The sequence below is a fragment of the Heterodontus francisci genome, chromosome 3, assembly GCF_036365525.1.
Source record: "Heterodontus francisci isolate sHetFra1 chromosome 3, sHetFra1.hap1, whole genome shotgun sequence".
Classification (NCBI taxonomy): Eukaryota; Metazoa; Chordata; class Chondrichthyes; order Heterodontiformes; family Heterodontidae; genus Heterodontus; species Heterodontus francisci.
In genome coordinates this window covers 137,511,353-137,538,496 of record NC_090373.1, presented here as the reverse complement: position 1 = coordinate 137,538,496, position 27,144 = coordinate 137,511,353, and the positions used below count along the sequence as shown (strand labels likewise).

Below are 27,144 nucleotides of genomic sequence, written 5' to 3'. Positions count from 1 at the left end.
TCTTTTTCTGCTTGCAGTTAAGTTTTGACATTTTTTCCAGCACCTCAAAGCATGAATAAAATGCAGAAACTGTTTTTTTAAAAAAAACTAATGGAGCAAATTTTCCTGTAATATACCTGGGCTTTTGGATTGCCTGGGTGCAGGACATAGAGGAGAAACAGACAGGAAGGATCACACGCTGATAAAATAATCTGCTGATGTGTGGGTGTGCGATCCTCTACGCCTAATTTCCTTCCATGGGTTGTGCCCAGATGATCCAATATGTCCTGGTAAAATAACAGGAAAATGTGCCCAAATAATGTCTCCTGTTTAAGCACCAAGAATACCCAACTTAGTATAAAATTGCAAATTGAGAAATGTTGCTATGTTCTCGAGGAGGTAAGGTGAGTAGAACTAAAATCAAGATTAGATTTTTTCCGATATTATGGCTTGGAATTCCTTCCAAGCTGCTGCTGCTCTGCAGCAACAACTTAGCTGGAAGTGCACGGGGACACAGTGTCAGGATAAGGGGTCAATCATTCAGGACTGAGATGAGGAGAAATTACTTCACTCAAAGGGTTTTGAATCTTTGGAATTCTCTATCCCAGAGGGTTGTGGATGCTCCATCATTGAATATATTTAATGCTGGGTTAGATAAATTTCTGGTCTCGCTGCGAATCATGGGATGCGGGGAACGGACAGGAAAATGGAATTGAAGCCCAAGATCAGCCATGATCGTATTGAATGGCAGAGCAGGCTTGATGGGCCATATGGTCTACATCTGCTCCTATTTCTTGTGTCTTGCACAGGAATCCCCTGTATACATGTGAACAGATTTCCCGCCGGATGTCCGATGAAGTTACAGCAGCGGAGCAGGAGTAGCTCCAAAGAGACTATTGCGAGCAGAAGGATTTCACACTAATTATGTCAAGATTATGCTATTAAGTTAAATTCAACACATAAAGGATTAAATCTATAAAGCACACAAATTTCAGGAATGTCAATTAAATCCAGTCGAAACATCTGTGTTGACCATATCAGCTTGAGACAATGAAGTTCATTCGCACATTCCAGAAAGGAAGCTGTGTGTAATATTGTAATGGTCTCTCCTCACAAAGCACAACATGTGGTCTTAGCTGACCAGGCTAGAAGGTGCCATATGAGAGGTGTCTGATTTGAGGAAGCATGCTTAATTATCAATTCAGCTGGCCAATCCCTGAGTGAGAGAGCTGGTGTAGGGTCAGATATCAAGGCCAGGATTTTCAGTTGCTGGTGGGGTCGGGAAAGGGTGCAGGTACGATAGAAAAATCAAGTTCCCGGAGGGCGGCTCTGTATCCCGCCACATCCAGGAGGCGAGGCAATTTTCAAAGGGAGGGAGGGGAACGGGGAACCTGCATGCCTCCATATAAAGGCCCATTAAGCTCCTTGAGAAGCTTGTTAACGGGCTAGGGAGGGCAAGAAGGCAATTTTCAAAGTTGCAATTGCGGAACCCGGCGAGTCTGGTGCATGTTAGCACACAGCTGTTGGGTTCAAAGCGGGCAGAGGTTAAAGTTTCTTTATTGATGATAAAAAATTTCGGGAGCTGGGGGATCTTGCATCAGATTAGATTACCTTCCATTTGACTGTTTGGCCACTTTTGGGCCAGGTGAGGCTGCTGGCCTTCTAAGGAGATGCCTGCTGCAGGCCCCATCATGGCTGCCGCCTGCCTTTGCTGCTCGTGCTCTGCAGGCAGTTCCTGCCTCCTGGTGATGCTCAGTGCCAATAATTGGCTTTTGAGCTCACCTCCAGCCCAATTAGGGCACTTAGATTTCAAGATAGCGTCGTGTGAGTGACGCAATTGCAACATGGGGTTGGGAACCGGAAATTATCAAGGCATTGGGTTCCCGACCTTGATTTGAAAAATCAAACCCTAAATCTTTGTCTTCCTGCTTAGATGAAAGACAACTCAAGTTGCAAAAGTCTGGTGTAGAAGACTTGGACAATGAGAGAAAACCTGTGGCGTAAGGTTAGCACTAACCAGTCTCAGAGATTTGCTCATCAGTAAAGTCAATTTAGGCCAGCAACAAGGATAATGTAGATTATTGTGTTATTTTCTATATAACAAGGAACATTATAAAATAGATTAGAGCTCATTGTAAACTTTATTTTATTCATATATTACATGTAAATAAATAAATTACCAATGCCTTGCACCGCTTTGGTGGATGTCAACTCCTTCTCTCAGTTTCAAATCTATAACTGTCTGTCTGTTGTTTTCCTGTCACTTTCCCTCCCTAAGTACCAACATGTCTTTTTTCTGTAATACTACCAATTTAAGATGAATTGCCATTCAAACTCCATAAATCCTCTCAGGGGCTAATCTTCTCAGTGTTAGTGGTCTATTATGGGGTGAAATATACTTACCTAGTACCTATATCATACATGCTGGAGCTTCAAAGAGTAGTAAATTTTGTAGGTGGTTTGGTAGCATAGTCATTATGTTACTGGACAACTAATGATCCAGGGACATGAGTTCAAATCTCAAATGGTAATTGGGGAATTTAAATACAATGAATGAAATAATTAATGGAATAAAAAAACTAACACCAGTAATGGTGGCCATGAAACTACCAGATTGTCATAAAGACTCATTTGGTTTACAAATGGCCTTTAGGAAAGGAAATCTGCCATCCTTTCCCTACCTGGCCTATATGTGACTCCAGGCCCATATGGTTAAATGCCCTCTGCAAGCCATTTAGTTATATTCAAGAAGATGGCTCACCACAACCTTCTCAAGGGCAAATAGGAATGGGAAATAAATGTTGGTCTTACCAATGAACGATGAATGGATTTTTTAAAAAATGAAGAAACTTAAGCCACAATTTGCAAAGGGAAGAAGGGCGAGTGACAAGACCACACCGGCTTGAGACCCAGACTTCAGTACCACCTTCATCATCATGTGTCAGCCATGACTCAGTTGATAGCACTCTCACCGGTGAGTCAGAAGGTTGTGGATTCAAGTTCCACTTGAGGACAAACATCAAGCTGACGCTCCAGACCAGTACTGAGAGTGTTGGACATTCTGTCTTCCAGATCAGACATTAAACTGAGGTTCTATCTGCTCTTTTATGTGGACACAGAAGATCCCATGGCACTATTTCGAAGAAAAGCAGAGGAGTTATCCCCAGTGTCCTGGTCAATATTAATTCCTCAATCGATATCACAAAAACAGATCAACTGGACATTATCACATTGCTGTTTGTGGGAGTTTGCTGTGCACATACTGGCTGCTGTGTTTCCTACATTACAACAGTGAATACGCTTCAAAAGTAATTTGTTGGCTTTGGGACATCCTGTGATCATGAAAGACGCTATATAAATGCAATTTTTTTTTTCCTTTTCATCTTCAAGGTTTGACTCTTGCTTGAACCCGCAAGGATGACAAGGTGGCTGTCTGACAGAAGCAAGATGTCAGGCAGCAGGAAGCCATTGCCAGGAATAATCACTGGTGTGAAGGTTAATCGTCAGGAGGGGTCGGGTCAGGTAGGGGGGTGGTGATGGTGGTTGTGGGAAACAGGGGGAAGTCTGGGCCAGCCAAGTCCCAAGGCTTTCTTATAGGTCCCAGAGGAACACTCCTGACCTTATTGAATACAGTCTTACAAGGCACTTGCCTGTCTGTGGCAAGTGCTTCACGTGTCTCCCGAAACCTGCTGGTTAAATTTCAGGCTGGTGGGAATGCAGCACAAACTGAGAGCTAAGTACTCTGCTCCTGTTTTAACCCCCTACACACCCAAGTCTTGTTGAGTGCAAGGAGTTAGATTGTTTTTGCTCACTGTGATCCCAGCCTGAAGTAAGGTGCGGTGCAGATCACACCTTTCTAAAGGATGCTGAAATGAGAAAATAGGAAAGCAGGAGGCAGCAGTGGGTCTGAGATGATTTTCTGCTTCTCTTCTCATTCTGTTGTTCCTTGCATTATTTGTCAGTAAACTATATCACGAAACACTTACGTTATCACTTTGCCCAATTATATCAGGGAAAAGATGAAACAGTGCAAATGATAGAAAATGAGACACATGACCTCATGACAGCATTTTCAATTTACTTGCACACAACCACCCAAAAATAGACAGATGCTCCCCGCAGAACTGCAGAGGAAAATGAGGTGGGCAACAAAGTAGTCAGAAATTCGGGGTTAAATTTTCATCTTCACTCCCAGAGCGATCATCTGGCAAAGTGAATTGACAACCCATTAAGGAACTCACCTGATCTCCATTCTATCAATTTTAACTGCATTGATGATGGTTTTGCAGCTCTTCCACCAAAAGTTATGGGAGATGAGGGGGTGAAGCCCTGTGGAATCTCAACCCCTTAAGTGCCTGATTGAACAGAAATAAATGTGTAATGTGTATCACAGCTGTTAGTTAAAGCCTCTGTATTACTTACAGAGAGATAAGCCATGTGCAAGGTAAATCAACCTTGGACAAGAAGAAGATAATTGAAAGAAGAAGGCAATAACTCTGGTTTGTCACAGTACTTTAGAGAAGAAGCTAAGCATTGTAGATGAAGACAGAAAAGCTCAACACTACAATAGCAAACCTAGTAAGATGAATGTGATTTATTATATTTGTATTATAGAAGAATAGATGCAACCTTGTACTGACTAATAAGTTAAACTTGTCTTGGTTTTAGTCGTGTCAACCCAAGGTATTGGTAAATAAAGTAGTGTTAATAAATGCATCATTTCAACCAACTTCATCTGTGATAACTGCAGCAAGCAGAAGTTAAATCTACTTCACTCTATTCGAGTTGCGATCGGGTTGCCTTGCATGAAAGTTAATACATACGATCATACATACGAACATACGAATTAGGAGCAGGAGTAGGCCACTCGGCCCCCTCAGGCCTGCTCCGCCATTCAATAAGTTCATGGCTGAACTGATTACTCCACATTTCCACCTACCCCTGACAACCTTCCACCCCTTGCTTATCAAGAATCTATCTACCTCTGCCTTAAAAATATTCTTTTGAGGAAGAGAATTACAAAGACTCACGACCCTCTGAGAGAAAAAATTTCTCTTCATCTCTGTCTTAAATGGGTGACCCCTTATTTTTAAACAATGACCCCTAGTTCTAGATTCTCCCACAAGGGGAAACATCCTTTCCACATCCACCCTGTCAAGACCCCTCAGGATCTTATATGTTTCAATCAAGTCACCTCTTACTCTTCTAGCCTGTCCAATCTTTCCTTGTAAGACAACCCGCCCATTCCAGGTAAAAGTCCAGTCAACCTTCTCTGTACTGCCTCCAACGCATTTACATCCTTCCTTAAATAAAGAGACCAGTACTGTACACAGTATTCCAGATGTGGGGTCTCATAATTTGGCTGGATTATGTGAGACAGTTCAAAGGTGAGCACTCCTTCTCCTCCCAGCTTCTCATTCAGCAGTTCCTGTTGGTTTGACATGCGCACAGGTAATACATGGTGGGCGGCACAGTGGCGCAGTGGTTAGCACCGCAGCCTCACAGCTCCAGGGACCCGGGTTCAATTCTGGGTACTGCCTGTGCGGAGTTTGCAAGTTCTCCCTGTGACCGCGTGGGTTTTCACCGGGTGCTCCGGTTTCCTCCCACTGCCAAAGACTTGCAGGTGATAGGTAAATTGGCCATTGTAAATTGCCCCTAGTGTAGGTAGGTGGTAGGGAATATGGGATTACTGTAGGGTTAGTATAAATGGGTGGTTCTTGGTCGGCACAGACTCGGTGGGCCGAAGGGCCTGTTTCAGTGCTGTATCTCTAAATAAATACATGAGCCTAGAAATTATTAATGATGGTATTAGTAAACATATGTTTAACCCATTACTTTGTCTGCTCTTTGAATGCAGGTGTAAACTTGTTTATTTTAAATGGGCTAGTGTCTCTGTTAACACAGGGAAAGGGAGGAATGGTATATGCATTAAGCATCATTCACTAATATTGCCTGCAATGATTTCTAGGCTCTTGTAACAAAATATGCATATGTGTTAAAAGCTGGTGTGTTCAAGTCTGACAAGATTTGAGTTCATAATATGAAAATATTCCCCAAAATGTCTTACAAGATCCTTTTTCCTGAGTTTGTAAGTAAAGGAGAAGGTAGTGCTGCTTTTGACATGACAGGGCTGAAGGTTTCCTCTGTCTACCATTTGCAGTGAAATCGTAAGCCTCTTCTCTACAAATATGCTTGTAATTTCATCCTCCATTGTTATATTATTGAGCTTGCAATTACATTTACCTTTGCAAAACAAGAACAAGACATGCTGCAGAGTCCACCCTGCTGCAGGGAAAGCATCTGCTAACGCACATACTTCAGTTATCAGCCAATTTAACAGTTTGAAACAAAGTTTTGGAGCTTGCTCTCTTAGGAACTGAAAGTGACCAGAAACAACCCAATATAATCTTGAACTTTTAATTTCTGCCTACTTCCAAAAGTTTGATTCAGATTAGAAAAAATTGTACCTGGAACAGAGTCGCAGAGCAGCCTTAGGTTTAAACAAACCCGTCAAATGCATTGAACCTAGAGCTTAAAATTGCCAGCAATTGCCATCTATCTCCTACAAAGATATCATTAGGAAAAGTGGACATTGAACACAGAAAGTCACTCTGTCATCCATTGCCTTGATTGCATTACTGTGCAACAATATAATTATTGGGTACATGCCAACTCGCTGCTCATAATGCAGGTCACATTATTTGGATGCATTTGAAACTAGAAACAGCCTGAGCTGTTCACTGCTATTCTGACTTGATCATCAATAAACACCACATACCCATTGAATTGGGAAGTGCTTGATCTTAAATGCTCGGGTGGGTGTTGGGGGTGGAGTATCTAGTATACGGCATCCCATCGGCTTGTGAACACAGGGAGATAAAAGGTTAGGAGAAAGGCCTAAGCTGGCAGTCAGTTCCAACATTGGCTGCAAAGTTAATCAGCTTTAGAAACAGAAGCTGTGCAGGCTAGCTTTTACCAGACACAGGAAAAGAATGTAGGGAGATAATTGGAAATTATTTTCTTTAAGTAAAGCAAGACGGATCACTGATATGTGAAGCATCATAACTTTTCGATTTTGTATTCTTGTACTGATTGAATTAGGTGTGTCCAATCATAACTCTTGATCTGTATTTCACTTCCTATGAAATAAAGCAGCTTCGTGATTCACATATGCCTTTGCTTTACTGATAGTTTTCTCAGTCCGACTTCAAAAGATTGGAGGGATACGTGGGTACACATGCAAAAAAGACATGAATATTCACTTCAGATCACAACCCTCCTGAAGAGTGATGCACCTCTTCAGGCCATAGTAGAGTTTTGCTTAAAGAAATGAGGCTTGGAGCACAGAGGCCTGCAGCTGAGGGAGTGGCTGTTTACGTTGGGGCTTTCCGGTTGCAGTTGGAAATCACCAGGCAGAATACCTCCAGGCCTGAAGATCCACAGGGAGGCTGAAAAGAAGGTAGGATTTCCCTTCTCAGGCCTCCCTGAGAGGGTCCTGAGCACAGGCCTAATGTCAGCTTCTTGAGGTGATACTCAACGTGTGCTCCCTTCAATCAGTATTCGAGCCTTGTGCCTGTTTTAGGTGCAAACCCATGTCTGCCTCACTAGGGAGGACCCATAAATCCCAATGCAACATAATGAGGTGACAATCTGATGTAGCAAGTCTCCATTTCACTTTCCTGTCTGTAGCACATGGAAACTAATAAGGTTTAGGTTATCTAAGGGAAAGGATAAGGAGCAATCTAAAGTAAAAGAACTTTATTGGATGAGGGCCAATTTCAATGGGGTGTGCCCTCTCACCTTATTTATGGCTCAGTTCCACACTTGTCATTTAATCCATAAATCACACATCAGAGGCCTGCAAGTTTCATGTTATTGTAAATTATTCAGCATCTGACTTCAATGGAAAGCAAGGAAATTATGATATTCATTCCAATATTGTAGAGTCATAGAGTCGTACAGCATAGAAACAGGCCCTTCGGCCCACCGCGTCCATGCCGACCATAATGCCTATCTATACTAATCCCACCTGCCTGCAATAATTCCATATCCCTCTATGCCTTGCTCATTCAAGTACCTGTCCAGATGCCTCTTAAATGTTGCTACTGTTCCTGCCTCCACCATCTCCTCTGGCAGCTCATTCCAGATACCCACTATTCTTTGTGTGAAAAATTTACCCCTTTGATCCCCTTTAAACCTCCTCCCTCTCACCTTAAATCTATGCCCTCTAGTTTTAGTCACCCCTACCATGGGAAACCGACTCTGGCTATCTACCCTATCTATGCCTCTCATAATTTTATATACCTCTATCATGTCCCCTCTCAGCCTCCTTCTCTCCGGGGAAAACAGACCCATCCTATCCAATCTCTCTTTATAACTCAAGCCCTCCAAACCAGGTAACAACCTTATGAATCTTTTCTGCACCCTCTCTAGCTTAATCACATCTTTCCTGTAGTGCGGCGACCAGAACTGCACACAGTACTCCAAATGCGGCCTAACCAACGTTATGTACAACTGTAATATGACATCCCAACTGTTGTACTCAATTCCTCGGCCGATGAAGGCAAGCATGCCATATGCCTTCTTCACCACCCTGTCCACCTGTGTTGCCACTTTTAGGGAACTATGTACTTGCACCCCAAGGTCTCTCTACTCAACAACGCTCCCCAGGGCCCTGCCATTCACTGTATATGTCCTGCCCTGGTTTAACTTCCCAAAATGCATCACTTCGCACTTGTCTGCGTTAAATTCCATTTGCCAATCCCTTGCCCACTTTCCCAGTTGATCTATATCCTGTTGTAACCTTAGACAACCTTCTTCACTGTCCACTATACCACCAATTTTGGTGTCCTCTGCAAACTTACGAATCATGCCCCTTACATTCACATCCAAGTCATTAATATATATGACAAACAACAGAGGGCCCAGCACCAATCCCTGCGGCACACCACTGGTCACCAGCCTCCAATCTGAAAAGCAACCCTCCACTACCACCCTCTGCCTCCTATCACCAAGCCAATTTTGTATCCAGCTCACCCTGGATCCCATGTGTTCAAACCTTCTGGACCAGCCTACCACGCGGGACCTTGTCAAAGGCCTTGCTAAAGTCCATGTAGACAACGTCCATCGCCCTGCCCTCGTCAATCCTCTTGGTCACCTCCTCAAAAAACTCAATCAAATTTGTGAGACATGATTTCCCACGCACAAAGCCATGCTGACTATCCCTAATCAGACCTTACCTTTCCAAATGCATATAAATCCTGTCTCTCAGAATCCCTTCCAATAACATTCCCATCACTGATGTAAGGCTCATCGGCCTATAGTTCTCTGGCTTATCCCTGCTGCCCTTCTTAAATAAAAGGCACAACATTAGCTATCCTCCAGTCTTCCGGTACCTCACCCGTGGCTAATGATGATACAAAAATCTCTGCCAGGGCCCCAGCAATCTCCTCCCTTGCTTCCCATAGCATCCTAGGATACACCTGGTCAGGCCCTGGGGATTTATATTACTTTGGCTGCCCCTTGTACACCCTGCCCCTTGTACACCCTGCCCCTTGTACACCCTGTTCATTGTACACCCTGTTCGTTGTACACCTTGTCCATTGGACACTCTGCCCTTGGTACACCCTGCCCATTGTAAATCCTGCCTATTGTGCACCCTGCCAGTTGTACACCCGAACATTCTACACCCTGTCCAATATACACCCTCACTGTTATACACCCCGTCCATGTGCACCCTGCCTATTATAAACGCTGCCAATCCACACCATGTCCATTTTTCACTCTGTCTGTATACACCCTCACTCTTATACACCCCATCCATGTACACCCTGCCTATTGCACACCCTGCCTGGTGCACACCCTGCCTGCTGCACACGGCACCCATTGCACACGCCGCCCATTGCACACGCTGTCCATTGTGCATGCCGCCCATTGTATACCCTGCCCGTTATACACCCATTGTACACCCTGCCTGTTTTACACCCTGCCTGTTTTACACCCTACCTATTGCACACCCAGCCCATTTCACACCCAGCCCATTGTATACCCTGCCTGTTATACATCCTGCCCATTATACATCCTGCCCATTATACACCCTGTCCTTTATATACCCTTCCTGCTGTGCACCCCATCCATGTCCATCCTCCCTGTTATACATTGAACACCCTATCCGTTATACACTGTGCCCATTGTACACCATGCTCGTTATACATCTTGCCTGTCATATACTTTGCCCATTGTACACCCTGCCCATTGTACACTCTGTTTTACACCCAGTCCATTGTATACCTGCCATTGTACAACCTATTCATTGTACAGCCTATTCATTGGACACACTGCCTGCTATACACCTTGTCCCTTGTACAGCCTGCTCTTTGTGCATGCAGCTTGTTATACACCCTGCCCATTGTACACCCTGCCTATTATGTAGTCTGTCCATTCTGCACCCTGTCCATTCTACACCCTGGCTATTATTCACACTATTCTATTTTCCTTTCTATTGAAATTGCAAGTTTAAATCAGTGCGAACCGTTTGGTTCTGATAATTTTATTGTGCAAATATGTTTACAGTAAATGTCAATATTACCATATGAACTAATTTTGCATCTGTGTGCAGAAAGGCACAGCTCCTATTTTGATAATGAAAGTAAAGAAGGGCATAAGATAGTGGCCTGGCTGCAGAGTGCATTGGAGTCGTGGTGTGTCATGCCATTAAGTTGTTGGATGTGGCCGTGTTTCACTACTTGGATCTGGGTGAGCTGTTGTACTACAGCAGAGGGTACCTCATGGAGCCAGACCTTTTCTCACAGTGCAGGAGACAAGGATTAGATGGAAATTATGCTCAGACCACTCTTGTCAACCTACTAGGGGCCGTTTCTAATGGCTTAGACAAGTGGGGCAGGGTATGGGGATATTGAAGGATAAGAAGAAAACAAATATTTGAAAAGGTTTTCATGTTACTGTGTCAAGCAGGAAAAAGAGAAGAAAAGAAGACATGAAAAGCTGGTTCTCATTATAGTGTGTGAGGCAGTCATCAATTCTTTTAGAAGTGGCCAGATTTTTTGAGCACTGCCCGTTGAATCGTTCCCCAGCTGGAATACAGCTGATTTCTGACCGAGTTCCAATAAACGCTCAGGAATAGGTCAGGAAAATCTTACCCTACAAAATAAATTCCATATGTGCCCTTCAGCTTCAGAAACATTTGCTAACGAATGAGGCAAAATACTGTTACTGTGCTTTTCATCTTAGTGAAAGTGAGTAATAAAGGAATGAAATATGTTATAAAAACAAGAAATGCTGGAACCACTCAGCAGGTCTGGCAGCATCTGTGGAAAGAGAAGCAGAGTTAACGTTTCGGGTCAGTGACCCTTCTTCGGAACTTCGGAGTTCCAGCATTTCTTGTTTTTATTTCAGATTTCCAGCATCTGCAGTATTTTGCTTTTAAGCTACTGTCTCGGACCTGAGCAAAGGAGAAAGAGGAACTTGCTCCAAGACTCAGGACAAAGTTAACATCTTAGTGGCAACAGAAGAAGCCGTTACTTACGCCACGCCATAATTTCCCCAGCCTTTTCTGCTGCTCCGCCGTTTCTCTCGTCTTCGGAAGGGTCACTGACCCGAAACGTTAACTCTGCTTCTCTTTCCACAAATGCTGCCAGACCTGCTGAGTGGTTCCAGCATTTCTTGTTTTTATTTCAGATTTCCAGCATCTGCAGTATTTTGCTTTTATTTTAATGAAATATGTTGACTGTTTAACTGTTCCCTACAAGAGGATTGTTGAGGATGTGGGATAGAGATTTGTCCTGGGAGTTAATGCAAAATGGCTGGTATTACTTCAACCAGCAGTTATTGAAGTCAATGGCCAGGAGTTTGTCTTGGCGACAGGGGTCTTGACCAACAGCAAAAGTGCTGGCGGGAGTACAGCCTTGCCTCCTCTGGGGAAGGCCTGCCAAAACAACTAGGCATTTAAGTGGACAGTGGTGGGCCTTCCCTGAGATCAAGGATCCCAGTGACACAGGTCCCACCTGCAGTGTCACAGCGGAGGCAGTGACAGCTGCCAGTACTGAACTCACCTGAGGCCCTGGAACCAGGCCACAGGTAAGTCACAGCGGGAGGGGTTTTGTGGGGTGGGGGTCGTGTGGGAGATGGATGGTGTAGGGGGCTCGGCAGCAAGGGCACCCCCCTTCTTGATGCCAGGTCCCTCGTTCAGGCACTAAGTGCCCTTTAAGTAGTGACCTCCCCCTGCAGCCGGCAAGCAGCCCGTATGCTTCCTGTGCAGTAAACAGGCTTGCCCACTGCGATGCTAATTTGGCGGCGGCAGCATGAGCCCTAAATTGGATATTAATTGCCCACTTAAGGGCCTCAATTGTCAGCAGGGCGGGAAGGCCATTCACAGGTTCAATGAAGAATGCAGGAGGGCATGCCAAGAGCAGCACCAGGCATGCCTCAAAATGAGGTGTCAACCTGGTGAAGCTACAACCCAGGACTACTTGCATGCCAAACAGTGTGAACAGCAAGAGATAGACAGAGCTAAGCGATCCCACAACCAATGGATTTGATCTAAGCTCTGCAGACCTGCCACATCCAGTCGTGAATGGTGGTGGACAATTAAACAACGAACTGGAGGAGGTGGGTCCACAAATATCCCCATCCTCAATGATGGGGGAGCCCAGCACATCAGTGCGAAAGATAAGGCTGAAGCATTTGCAACAATCTTCAGCCAGAAGTGCCGAGTGGATGATCCATCTCGGCCTCCTCCTGAAGTCCCCAGCATCACAGATGCCAGTCTTCAGCTAATCCGATTCACTCCACGGGATATCAAGAAACGACCGATGGATACTGCAAAGGCGATGGGCCCTGACAACTTTCGAGCAATAGTACTGAAGACCTCTGCTCCAGAACTTGCTGCAATCCTAGCCAAGCTGTTCCAGTACAGCTACAGCAGTGGCATCTAACTGGTAATGTGGAAAATTGCCCAGGTATGTCCTGTAAACAAAAAGCAGGACAAATCCAAACCAGCCAGTTGCCACCCCATCAGTCTACTCGATCGTCAATGGTGCTATCAAGCGGCATTTGCTTAGCAATAACCTGCTCAGTGACACTCAGTTTGGGTTCCACCAGGGCCACTCAGCTCCTGACCTCATTACAGCCTTGGTTTAAACATGGACAAAAAAGCTGAACTCAAGAGGTGAGGTTTTTCACCCAGAGGATGGTGGTGTCTGGAATTCATTGCCAGGATCAGTGGTGGAGGCAGAAACCCTCAACTCTTCTAAAAGGCACCTGGGACATGCACCTGAAGTGCTGTAACCTGCAAGGCTAAGGATCAGCTGTAACCTGCAAGGCTAGAAGGTGGAATTAGATTGGGCAGCTAGTTTTTTCGGCTGACGCAGACATGATGGGCTGAATGGCCTCCTTCTGTGCTGTAATTTTTCTATGGTTTCTGTGGAAGTGAGAGTGACTGCCCTGGACATCAAGGCAACATTTGACTGAGTATGGCATCAAGGAGCCCTGGCAAAACTGGAGTCAATGGGAATTGGGGGAAATTTTTCCACTGGTTGGAGTTGTACTTAGCTCAAAGTAAGATGGTTGTGGTTGTTGGAGATCAATCATCTCAGCTTCAGGACATCACTGCAGGAGTTCCTCAGGGTAGTGTCCTAGGCCCAATCATCTTCAGCTGCTGCATCAATGACCGACCTTCAACCATAAGGTCAGAAGTGGGGATGTTCGCTGATGATTGCACAATGTTCAGCACCATTCATGACTCCTCAGATACTGAAGCAGTCATGTAGCAAGACCTGGATAACATCCAGGCTTGGGCTGATGTGTGGTGCAAATGTTACTTGCCACTTAAGTGTCAGGCAATGACCATCTCCAACAAGAGAGAATCTAACTATCTTCCCTTGACATTCATGGCATTGCGATTGCTGAATCCCCCACTCTCAACATCCTGCGGGTTATCATTGACCAGAAACTGAACTGGCGTAGATATATAAATGCAGTGGCTACAAGAATAGGTCAGAGGCTAGGAATCCTGCAGTGAGTAACTCACCACCTGATTCCCCAAAGCCTGTCCACCATCTCCAAGGCGCAAGTCAGGAGTGTGATGGAATACTCTCCATTTGCCTGGATGGGTGCAGCTCCAACAACACTCAAGAAGCTCGACACCACCCAGGACAAAGCAGCCCGCTTGATTGGCATTCACCACCAATGCACAGGGGCAGCAGTGTGTACCATCTACAAGATGCACTGCAGTAGTGCACCAAGGCTCCTTAGACAGCACCTTCCAAACCTGTGACCTCTACCACCTAGAATATCAAGGGTAGATGTAAGGGAACACCATCACCTTAAAGTTCCCCTCCAAGCCACACACCATCCTGACTTTGAACTATATCACCATTCCTTCACTGCCACTGGGTCAAAATCCTGGAACTCCCTTCCTAACAGTACTGTGGGTGTATCTACCCAAAATGGACTGCAGTGGTTCAAGAATGCAGCTCATCACCACCTTCTCAAGGGCAATTAGGAATGGGCAATAAATGCTGGCCTGGCCAGCGACGCCTACATCCCGTGAACTAAATAACGAAAAAAAGGCCTTCCTGCCTGATTTGGGTGGAGGCGGGAAGGTTGTGGGCTCCTCCCGTCACCATTTCCACCCTACTATATGGTCTCCCCACCTCCAAACCCGACATGGGTGCGAGCATAACATTCCTCAATGGAACTGAAAACTGAATAGTGGGTGTGGCGTTTAACTGGCAGCCTAAGCAAGTGCCAAACCCTGTAGCTGTTTAATGGATAGCAGATCTACAAGGAGGACCGGTGATGCTTTAATGCATGAGAAACAATCCTATGGGGAGGCTTTGGCATAGTGGCAGTGTCACTGGACTAGTAACCAGAGACCAGGCTAATGCTTTGGGGACATGGGTTCAAATTCCACCATGGTAGATGATGAAATTTGAATTCAAGCGATAAAATTAAAAAGCTAGTCTAATGGTGACCATGAAACCATTGTCGATTGTTGTAAAAACCCATCTGGTTCACTAATGTCCTTTCGGGAAGGAAATCTGCCATCCTTGTCTGCTCTGACTCCAGACCCACAGCAATGTGGTTGACTCTAAATGCCCTCTGAAATGACACTCAGTTCAAGAGAAATTAAGGATAAATGCTGGCATAGCCAGTGACACTCACATCCCATGAACGAATAAAAAGAATCAATTTTCAGAAATACAGTATTTATTCCATTTTGTATGATTGAGAAACTACCGGAGGCCTCATTTAAGACAAATTAAACATGGTGCATTGGCAATAATTTATGGAGCGTTTCCATTCACAACTAGTGAACAGGGCCATGATGTCCAATCCACTGAATTTCACATTGAGGGACATTAAGAGGAGATTTGAGAATGCCCCAGCATTTGCTGCCAGCCAGCTAAAGGGGCCATTGCCAGTAGCCTCAAAGTGGGCCATGCCCCTCCCACTCTTTCAATCAGATCAGAGACCAGGACCAAATTACGAGCAAACAGTTTACATTTAAACTAATAGATAAACTAATATTTATAGATAAACTAATAGATAAAAACAGTAAATTAATGTTGAATGAATATAGGATAAGAGGTAGTGAATAGTGATACTTGATATTACATGATAATTTCTTAGAATACATATGGTTACAACACTACAATTTAATTAAATGACTACCTTTTTTTTTTAGAGATACAGCACTGAAACAGGCCCTTCAGCCCACCGAGTCTGTGCCAACCAACAACCACCATTTATACTAACCCTGCAGTAATCCCATATTCCCTACCACCTACCTACACTCGGGGCAATTTCCAATGGCCAATTTACCTATCAACCTGCAAAGTCTTTGGCTGTGGGAGGAACCCGGCGAAAACCCATGCGGTCACAGGGAGAACTTGCAAACTCCGCACAGGCAGTACCCAGAATCGAACCCAAGTCCCTGGAGCTGTGAGGCTGCGGTACTAACCACTGCGCCACTGTGCCGCCCTATTTGTTACTGTAAATTGAGTGGACTGACCTCTTCCAGCCCTCCAACCCTCCAAGATATCTGTGCTCCTCTGCATAGCCCTGATTTTATTTTCTCCACCATTGGTTGATGTGCCTTCAGCTGCCTGGGCCCTAAGCTCTGGAATTCCCTCCTTAAACTTCTCTACCCTTCTACCTCTTTTTCTTCCATTAAGACTTGAAACCTCACCTGTCCTAATATCTCCTTCTGTGGCTCAGTGTCAAATTTTGTTTATTAACATTCTTGTGAAACATCTTGGGATATTTTACTACGTTAAAGGTGCTGTGCATGTTGTTGTTGTTGTGTTATATAGGCTTAATAGATACCCAGGAGGGATTACCAAATTGCATCCTAGAAACAAAGTTTAAACAATTTGTGATTTTCATTTGGATCCTACGGTTAGAACACAGCTGTGAACTAACTTCCTGGTAACTATTATATATTTTTAATAATATATAAGCTGTTATAATGAGAGCAGTTCTTAATTTTGCAGCTACTTCTGTACTGGTGGCAGCTGTTAATATACTGTGTGCACTTGGTTTGTGATAATATGGAGAACTGCAATGCCTAGTAACATTGACTAAAGGTTATTAATGAGTTCTATCGTACTGCAGTTTATTACAATTTAACGGTGTTCACTATATGTGATATAATTACAGGAGGCAATGCAATAAATTATATTTAAAAGGGTTTTTTGCCATGATCTGTTAATTGTGCTTTAGTTATCTTCTTTCTCAATGGATGTCTCTGAAAACAGCAGACACAATATGGTTTTGAATGTGTATCAAGGCTTGTGGAGGATAAGTCACAAGCTAAATGTTTACAAAATTTAGAGCTTGACAAAAGGAGCAGTCAAAGTGGTACAGTTCTTTTAAAATGTATCTGAGGCAATCAACCTTTCACTGTAACACTGTTTACATTTTCGTAATAAGAATCTTTTTTACTCCAGAATGGTTCGATGTGGCAGAAGGGACCCACCTCTTCAGATTCAAATGGTCCAATCTGATAATTGGATTTTTAGCTCTATTTCATTGGGCATACATATTGAAGCATCCAATTAAATGGCCAGATTTCCAAAGGCCTGTTGTTGAGTTTTGGGTATTGGAGATAAACGTGGAACACCTAGTGCTACAGTGTATTAAATATTAAACTGCTTGTGGAAAGTGAGTTCGTAAAATGTTAGTTTATTCCGATTGACTGGCTTACTTTGCAGATTTTTCCATTTGCCCGGGTTCCAACCTTGATGTCCTGATTGATAGCCATTACTTGACAAACATGGCATTCTTGACATGTAGACTGACATCTTAACTGTGGGTCTGCATCATTTTGCGATGTGGCCTTCACAAAGGTATCAGAATTGATCAAATGTGTGTGCTGATGTTTGTCCACATTGACCTTTGGGCTCCTGATCCATCTCCTCACCTGCATATGGCAATCACAGTCTCAGATACAATACAGCTTTAGAACATTTACAGAAATGATACCACAAAGCTTCAGTTTTTAATATAAAAATCATAATATTACACTGTAGAAAACAATGCGCCAAGCTAATCACCAACATCCAAGTGAAGGATGCTAGCAAAATTAAGATGGTAAGAAAGAGAAAAGACCATGCAACCCATATAGCTTGCACTGTTGTTTATGTTCCATAATGTTCAGGATTTTTTCAATTCTTTATAATTTGGTGCCAGACACTTTACTAAGCCAACAATTTGTCTACTTCCTTTTGTAAATGAGGGAAGTCACTTTGACTTTGGGCAATACTGTAAAACCAGCGAGATTGCATTGGCTGCCCATTATACAGTCCACGTTTTATTTTTCCCTTCCCAAAGTTTAGGTTCCCCAAGGCATATACCACTCCTCAATTAGAAGGGCAAACTGATAACCTGCATTTACGTCTTTTTCAATGTTGTTCTCAATCTAATCATTAGGAGATGCATGTGAGTGACCCAAAATAAAGAATTTGCATTTGCATTTACAACCTCAGGAGATCCCAAAGCACTTTACAGCCAATGAAGTACTTTTGAAATGTAATTACTGTTGTAATGTAGGAAGTGCGACAACCAATTTGTGTACAGCAAGATCCCACAAATAGCAATGAGATAATTACCAGAATTTCTGTTTTTAGGAGAACTCCCCTGCTCTTCTTCCAAACTTTGCCATTGGATCTTTTACATCCACCTGAGAGGGCAGATGGAGTTAAATAAAAGTGCATTGCTTTCCTTTGCCCCTGTGGGGAAGTGACTGGCCTCTACCTGGCCTCCACCCAACCCTTCCTATACAACTCAAAACAGGAACTTGTTATGTTGGAACATCAAAGGTGCCAACTGGGACCCTACCAGTATGTGGCTCAGTGCCTTGTGCTGCATAGTGTGCTGCTTTCTTTATACAACTACATGAGTATCAGGAACAAATAGAATGGATTACAGGCTCAAATTCAACTTGAAGGTTATGGCATGGTAGCCATTACTTTGACATGGCTGCAAAACAAGGTTGAGAACTATATGTATCAGGTTATAAGGTCTACAGGAAAGATAGGGGAAATGGTAGAGGAGGAGGAGTAGGATAAAATCACTTCAATGTTAACAGAGGATATAACGAGAGGTAAGCAAAAACTGGAGACTTTGTGGGTAGAATTAAGAAATAGAAAAGGATTTAAGACCACCTGGTAGCAGCTATGAAGTGGTAGTTTTAAGCCTAATTGTGCATGAACATTTATCTAATAGAGATCATCATATGATTGAATTCAATATAATGTTTGAAAGAGATAAACATGAAACAGCGACTAGATAAGGCTGACTTCAAAGCACAGAGGCAGAGACTGTCCACAGTAAACTGGGCAATACTGTTAATAGGTAAAAAGACAGAAGATCAATGGGAGGTGTTCAAAAAAGAGTTTAATGTGATACAGAACTAGTTTAAAACTTAAAGGGGTAAGAGCTCTACTCGCCAAAACAAAGCAGCCGCAGATGGTAAACAGGTAAGAGATAACATAAAACTAAAAGAAAAAGCATGCAAAAACAGAAACATTAGCACAGATCCAGGTGAATGGGAGAGATACAAAGAGCAACAAAAGGTGACTAAACAGATACTAATGGCTACAAAAGGGTATATGGAAAGAAACTTGCAAGGGTTATCAAAAGCAACACAAAAATTTTTACAATTACATTAGGAAAACAAGAGTGATCAGGAGCAATGTGGGCCTCTTGAAAACTAATAATGGTGATAGTGTCAATGAAAATAAGGAAATGGTAGACATGTTGAATAATTACTTTGCATCAGTATTTACAGTAGAGGAAGAGGTTAGCATGCCAGACATCCCAATGAAACAAATATTAAATCAGGACAGGGACTCGCCAAAATTAACGTAAGCAAGATAACAGTAATGAAAAAAATAATGGCACTAGAGAGTGACAAGTCCACAGGACCAGATGGTTTCCATCTGAGGGTTTTAAAGAAAGTAAGTGAGAACAATGCAGATGCCCTAACTATAATCTTCCGAAGTTCTCAATTCGAGGGCGATTCATTTAAGTTGGGAAACTGTGCATTTCATTCACCTATTTAAGAAATGTGTGAGAGAGAAGCCAGGGAATTATAGACCAGTTAGCGTAATATCTGTTGTCAGGAAATTACTAAAGTCATAATTAAGGATAGAGTAACTAAACACTTTGAAATAATGGAAGCATAAAATTACAAAGAGATATTAATAGATTAAGTGAATGGGCGAAACTGTGGCAAATGGAGTTCAATGTAGGCAAATGCAAGACCATCTACTTTGGACCTAAAAAGGATAGAACAGGGTAATTTCTAAATGGTGAAAGGCTAAAAACAGTGGCGATCTAAAGAGACTTGGGAGTTCAGGTACATAGATCACTAAAATGTCATGAAAAGGTACAGCAAATAATCAAAAAGGTTAATGGAATGCTGGCCTTTCTATCTAGAGAACTAGAGTACAAGTGGGTAGAAGTTGTGCTTCAGCTATACAAAGCCCTGGTTAGACCACACCTGGCATACTGTCAGCAGTCCTGAGCACCACACTTTACTAAGCACATATTGCCCTTGGAGGGAGTGCAGTGTAGGTTTATCAGAATGATACTTAAACTCCAAGGGTTAAATTACAAGGAGAGATAACGCAAACTAGTGCTGTATTTCTTGAAATTTAGGAGGTTGAGGGGTGATTTGATCAAAGTTTTCAAGATATTAAGGGGAACAGAGAGAGTAGATAGAGAGAAACTATTTCTGCTGGTCAGGGACTCTGGGACTAGGGGGCATAGTCTAAACATTGGAGCCACCTTTCAGGAGTGAAATTAGAAAACAATTCTTGTAGAAGTTTGGCGTTCTCGTCTGCAAATGGCAAATGATGCGAGATTAATTGTTGATTTTAAAGCTCAAATTGATAGATTTTTGTTAACCAAAGATATCAAGGGTTTACTGGCAAAACTGGTAAATGGAGATAGGTTGCAGATCGAACCTGAGCTGATTGAATGATGGAACAAGCTCAAGAGGCTAAATGGCGGACTCCTGTTCCTGTGTTCCTATCTTCCTACCTGTTTTAATCACTTGTAGATCCTTACCTTGACTTCAAGTGGCATGGTCCCTTGGACGTTATTCACAATTTTTTCTTTCAAAATATGACATGCAGTTGGACTCTTAATATAATAACGCAACCCCTGCTTTGAAAGTTTAACTAGTGGAAGAATGATTCCAGCTAAACCTGGTTCATGTCAGCAGGCAGCACATGTGATCTTGGCATTTTACCTATTATTTGTAATCAATGATTGCATCGCAGCTTAAATCTTTAAGTTCAAAGATGTGCTTTTAGTCAGGAACATCAGAGGGATTGAGGTGTGCTTTGTAGCTGCTGCCAACCAGCTCAGGCTTTCTAGAAAATATGGCCAGAGTACAGAAAGCATGCCTTAATATTCTTGGAAACCAAACATAGTGAGGGTGATACTGATTACGTACATGTAACATTTCCATTACAAAGCACAGCTATAGTATAAGTTGAAAAATATTTTTGTAATATGAAATTCTTTATTAAATCAATGTAACAATATACTATTATGATAAGAATTAGATATGAATTAGTTTAGTATGTTTTTATAAATGTTGCAAAGTCACCTAAGATGTGATCTCAAATAATAGGGCCCTCATTTCCCTCTTTGCTCTTAAATGCTCGTGCCGATATGGAAAAACATGTCTGTTAATAGGTATGATTCTCTATTATTACTGGTGCAGCACAGCACTGGGTGATTTATTGATTATGCACTGGACTGACTTCTTATCCCTAAGCACCTAATGCTATTTGACGCTAGAATGAGGGTTCAGGTCAAAGATAACAAGACTGACTGACTATAAGTGAGCTGGATATCATTCTGATAAGTGTTTACAACATTCATTCATAGAAACAAATGTAAGTGACAATGGTGCTTTGATCTAAAATATGAGTCAATGGACTTAAGCAACAACATGGAATTTGTGCCTTTAAAACAAATCATTTGAATATTTTATTCATAGGTTTGAGTGCAGCTAATTCATAGTTTATGAATATGAAGAGAGGTAACTAGGCATCCAGTAGGCATGCATACATTGGCTTTTTAAAAAATGACAACTTAAATTATTATAATAATAGCCATGCATTAGTCTGAAACTCAATCACATGAACCTGAAAGATCATTGAATATTTATAAATATAAAGAAAGACAGGCAGAAATAGACAATATTGAATGCAACAGTGTACTAGTTGAGATCTTTTGCGCAAGTCATCAATCAAGCAATGCTCTATTTTAATACAATATGGGGGTTTCTTTTAAATTATGTACTAAAAGACTTTACATTATGGAGGTCATTGAGTGAAATTAAAATACAGTTACTTGTCGTTTTCATTTTCGCTGCAGTGAACAACGACATTAGGTTATGAAGTTATTAAGCTACAACTTAATTATAACCTTAGAATCATAGTAAATGAATTAAGTAAAATGATATGTTTCTAATATTCAGAAGTTATAATATAGAAGATTTCACAAGGAAAATCATTCACACAAATAAATTTGTACAAAACAAGAGTTCCAAATAATAATATTGCAAACTGTTTGAAGGTTTAAATTTTTGAAAAATAGATCCTTAATTTTAACTGACACCTGAGACTAATGGCTTTTGAAACTCTATCCCTTGACATTTATATTCAACCCAGTTATTCTGATCCAATGCCTTAACTGTCAGATTAAAGCTGTGACATTGAGATAATTGCTCTTTCAGGGGAGCTGCAGAATAATAAATATGAATTGAAACAAAATTAAATCTTCTTACCCGTTTTTTTAAAAACTGAAATGCAGAACATTTGGTGATGGAAAAGCCAGCTATTGTCTTGTTTTTCATCATCAGAATCCTGCAATGAAGCAGCACTCCAGGTCCAACAGCTTGCTAAATCTGCTTAGTCAGTACAGCTGCTTTTCTCCATTCTCCACACTAACAGTCATTTGTGAAATGTAGAGAAAGTGCTCAGCAGTTGATAACGGTGGGACTCCCTGAAGCCCAGGTGATGTTTTTGCCTCTTCACAGCTGTATTACATCAGTCTCATTCCACTCCTCAGCCCCAATGTGACAGCCTGTTAAGTCACAGCACAGAGTTCATTATGAAATAAAATCACTATGCAGTCGAGTATGTGCCAGTAAAGTGGTTTTATCGCTTCACTTTTAAGAGGCAGTGCAAATGAAGGCAGTTCAGGCTTTCCTGAACGCTGTATTGCTTATCTCATCGTGCTGTGTTCTTACAGAGGATACAGCTCCTCAGACTCCTTCAGGGGCTTCTTGTGAGCCTCAGAGGTGATCGGTAGCAAAAACAACAATGAGCTGGCAAAGAAAAAGCAAAACAAGAACAACATTAGTGGAAAATTCTGGGAAATGCTATCAGATTCACTCAAATAGTATTTGTCATCAGTCAGTGATGTATTCTAAATGGTCCTTTCATTTAGCAGAGTCTCTCTATTGTTCCTTTGAGAAATGTAATGCTGGCATGTGCTTATCATTTCTTTGAGCAAAGGGATAGTTTGAGCAGAAGATATCTTATGTGTCTAAAGTGTGACTAAATAGTCTGCCTCTTTTTCCAATTACAAACACATTGGAAGGTTGGGTATACTTTGGGTTGGATTTTAAGGAGCCTTCAACGTCAGGATCCATGGCGGGGGTGGGGGGCCTGAAGATGGCCCCGGATGAGACCTGCCACAGACCTCAATGCTGGCAGGGCGTGTCCAATATTACTGGCGGCGGCGAAGCCTCGTGGAATCCCCCACCCCGGCTACAGGACTGCAATTTAAATATTTAATTTTCCCAGTAGGGCTGGCTGCCCTTTTAAAATGAGCACACAGGCAGCTGACACCATTGTCAGGGACAGACAGCCACCCCCTCCACGTGATTGGTGGGTGGGGAGGGTGGGGAGGGTGGGGAGGGTGGGGAGGGTGGCCCGCCCTGGTTATTTAAATGAGCCGCCTAACAAAATTTGTACCCTCGCAGCACCCAACCTTCATTTCCTCTTTCTAGAATGTATAATTAGAGACAACAATTACAATACTGCTGTGACTGTTAACACTGCCTCAGCATAACCAGTTGTTTTGAAAAAGTATACTATAATAATCAACTGGAGCTTTAAAAACGCCAGAGTGTACAATTTTCTTTGGAACTTTTGGGAGCTTAGAATGTATCATGTGTAAAGTATGATCTCAAGGTTATTTGAAAACCTGCAGGTATGGTATGATCCAATCAGTTACTGAGCTAGGCCACCGACTTCGACTTAAGTCTCCTGGGCTGGTAAATTCAAATCCTGGAGGGGAATAACTGAGAATTTTTTATAATCTTCCACAGAATGTGGGCATTGCTGGCAAAGCCTAATTGTCCTTGAGATTGCCAGGATTTTGACCCAGCGACAGTGAAGGAACAGCGATGTATTTCCAAGTCAGGATGGTGTGTGATTTGGAAGGGGTGAAAATCAAACGGGCTGCTTTATCCTGGATGGTGTCAAGCTGCTTGAGTGTTGTTGGAGCTGCACTGATCCAGGCAAGTGGAGAGTATTCCATCACACTCTTGACTTGTGCCTTGTAGATGATGAAGAGGCTTTGGGGAGTCAGGAGATGAGTTACTTGCCACAGAATATCAGGGCTCTGACCTTTTCTTGTAGCTATAATATCTATGTGGCTGGTCCATTTAGGCTTCTGGTTAACAGTGACCCCCAGGATTTTGGCGGTGGGGGATTCAGCGATGGTTTTGCGGGCTGTTGCTTAGACTTTCTTGTTTGAAATGGTCATAACCTAGCACTTGTGTGGCACGAATGTTACTTGCCACTTATCAACCCAAGCCTGAATGTTGTCCAGGTCTTGCTGCATGTGGGCATGGACATCTTCATTATCTGAGGAGTCACAAATGGTACTGAACATTGTGCTATCATCAACAAACATCCCCACTTCTGACCTCACGATAGAGTGAAGGTCATTGATGAAGCAGCTGAAGATGGTAGGGCCGAGGACACTGCCCTGAGGAACTCCTGCCACAAGGTCCTGGAGATGAGATGATTAGCCTCCTATAACCACAACCAGGTTGCTAGGTATGACTCCAGCCAGTGGAGAGTTTTCCCAATGATTCCCATTGACTTCAATTTTGCTAGTGCCCTTGATGCCATACTCAGTCAAATGCTGCCTTGATGCAGCAGTCACTCTGACCTCACCTCTGAAATTTGGCTCTTTTGTCCATGTTTGAACCAAGGTTGTAATGAGGTCTGGAGCTAAACGGAGCATCTATGAGCAGGTTATTTCTGAGTTAGTACCAATTGATAGTGCTGTCAATGACTCCTTCCATCACTTTGCTGATGATCAAGAGTTGACTCATGGGGTGGTAATTGGCCAGATTGGATTTGTTCTATTTTTTGGGGACAGGACATACCTGGACATTTTTCCACATTGTTGGGCAGATGCCAATGTTGTAACTGTACTGGAACAGCTTGGCTAGGGGCATAGTTAGTTTGGAGCACAAGTCTGCACCACCACAACTGGAATGTTTTTGGGGCCCGTAGGCTCTGTTGTATCCAATGCACTCAGTCGTTTCTTGCTATCACATGGAGTGAGTCAAGTTGGCTGAAGTTTGTCATCTGTGGTGGTGGTGATCTCAGGTAGAGGCTGAGATAGATCCTCATGCAGCACTTCTGGCTGAAGATGATTGCAAATGCTTCAGCCTTATCTTTTGCACTGATGTGCTGGGCTCTCCCATCGTTGAGGATGGGATGTTTGTGGAGCCTCCTCCTCCCATAAGTTGTTTAATTGTCCACCACCATTCACAACTCAATGTGGCAGGACTGCAGAGCTTTGAACTGATCCGTTGATTCTAGGATTGCTTTGCTCTGTCTGTTGCATGCTGTTTCCGCTGTCTAACATGCATGTAGTCCTGTGCTGTAGCTTCACCAGGGTGGCGCTTCATTTTTAGATATGCCTGGTGTTTCTCCTGCATGCTCTCCTGCACTCCTTATCGAACCAGGGTTAGCTTCCTGGCTTGATGGTAATGGTAGAGTGAAGGATATGCCAGGCTACAAGTTTATAGCTTGTGGTGGAATACAGTTCTGCTGTGGCATAGTGGTAATGTCACTGCCCTCTGAAATGGCCTAGCAAGCCACTCAGTTGTCATGGGCAATTAGGGATGGGCAACAAATGCTGGCCTTGCCAGCGATGCTCACATCGCATGAAAGAATAAAAAAAATTTGGCTGCTGATGGTCCACAGTGCCTCACAGATGCTTAGTTTTGACCTGCTAGATCTGTCCGAATCTATCCCATTTAGCATATCGGTAGTGTCACACAAAATAATGGAGGGTATCCTCAATGTGAAGACAGGACTTCATCTCCACAAGGACTGTGCAGTGGTCACTCCTACTTGTACTATCATGGATAGATGCATCTATGACAGGTAGATTAGTGAGGATGAGGTCAAGAAGATTTTTCCCTCCGCCGGCCTTTTATTTTTATTTGTTCATGGGACGAGGATGTTACTGGCAAGGCCAGCCCTTAATGACCATCCTTCATTGCCTTGAGAAGGTCGTGGTGAACCGCCTTCCTGAACCACTGCAGTCCATGTGCTGTTGGTATACCCAGGGTGCTGTTAAACAGGGAGTTCCAGGATCTTCACCCAGCAATGTTGAAAGAACAGCAATAGATTTCCAAGGCACAATGATGTGTGACTTAGAGAGGAACTTTCAGGTGGTGGTGTTCCTACGCACCTGTATACCCTTGACTTTCTAGATGGTAGAGGTTGGGTCAGTAGTGGTGCTACCAAGCCACTCTTGGTGATGGACATTGAAATATCCCACCCAGAGTACATTTAGTGCCCTTGATCACAGTGCTTCTTCCAAGTGGTGTTCACTTGGAGGAGGGAGCTGAGGGAGCACACTAGGTGGTAATCAGCAGGGGGTTTCCTTGCCCATGTTTGACATGATGCCATGAGACTTGATGGGGTCCGGAGTCAAGGACTTCCAGGGTCTCCCTCCCAACAGTACACCCTGGGTATACCTTACTGCCACCTCTGGTGTCTCTGTCCTGCTGGTGGGACAGGAGATACCCAGGGACATTGATGGAGGCATCTGGGACATCGGAAGGTATAATTCCGTGAGTATAACGATGTCAGGCTGTTGCTTGACTAGTTTGTGGGACAGCTCTCCCAATTTTGGTGCAAGTCCCCAGATGTTGGGGACGCTGCAGTTTGCAGCAGCGCACTCTAAAAATGGCATGCATCTCACATGGATGCACCGTCCCTGAGCCCCCACAATATTACACTTGGGGGGCTCATTTAAATAGAGGGGGTGGAGTGGCCATCCCCGATGACATAAGGGGGTGGCCGCCGCGTCCCTAGCAATGGCGTCCAGCGCCACTGCGCAGGCGCCGGCCGCCATTGCAATTTTTAAAGGGCTTTAAGCCCTTACAAAGTAATTTACATTTTTAAAGGTGCAGTCATTTGGAAGTTTTATTGGCAATGAACAAAGATGTTGAGGCCCTTCTCCAACCCCTCCAATGGTTACTGAAGTGGCATTAATTCTCAAAAAATAATTTGTTCCCTTCCCAAACTTTCCCCCCGAACCTTTTAGCATTTGGCGTCTAACCCCTTCCCACCATCC

At 43.2% G+C, this 27,144-nt stretch overlaps 1 protein-coding gene across 1 annotated transcript in view; it reads right to left on the bottom strand.

Annotated features, from left to right (window-relative positions):
- Window positions 1-24,742, bottom strand: part of LOC137367143 (uncharacterized) — a 75,252-nt gene extending 50,510 nt beyond the window's left edge. The window contains exons 1-4 of the mRNA XM_068028583.1: window positions 24,717-24,742; window positions 22,775-22,852; window positions 22,310-22,388; window positions 17,207-17,422 (exon numbers count right to left, since the gene is read on the bottom strand). Of these exons, the coding sequence (XP_067884684.1) occupies window positions 17,207-17,422; window positions 22,310-22,388; window positions 22,775-22,852; window positions 24,717-24,742 (399 nt within the window). The remainder of the gene's footprint in view (window positions 1-17,206; window positions 17,423-22,309; window positions 22,389-22,774; window positions 22,853-24,716) is intronic.
- Between the last annotated feature and the right edge of the window lie 2,402 nt (window positions 24,743-27,144).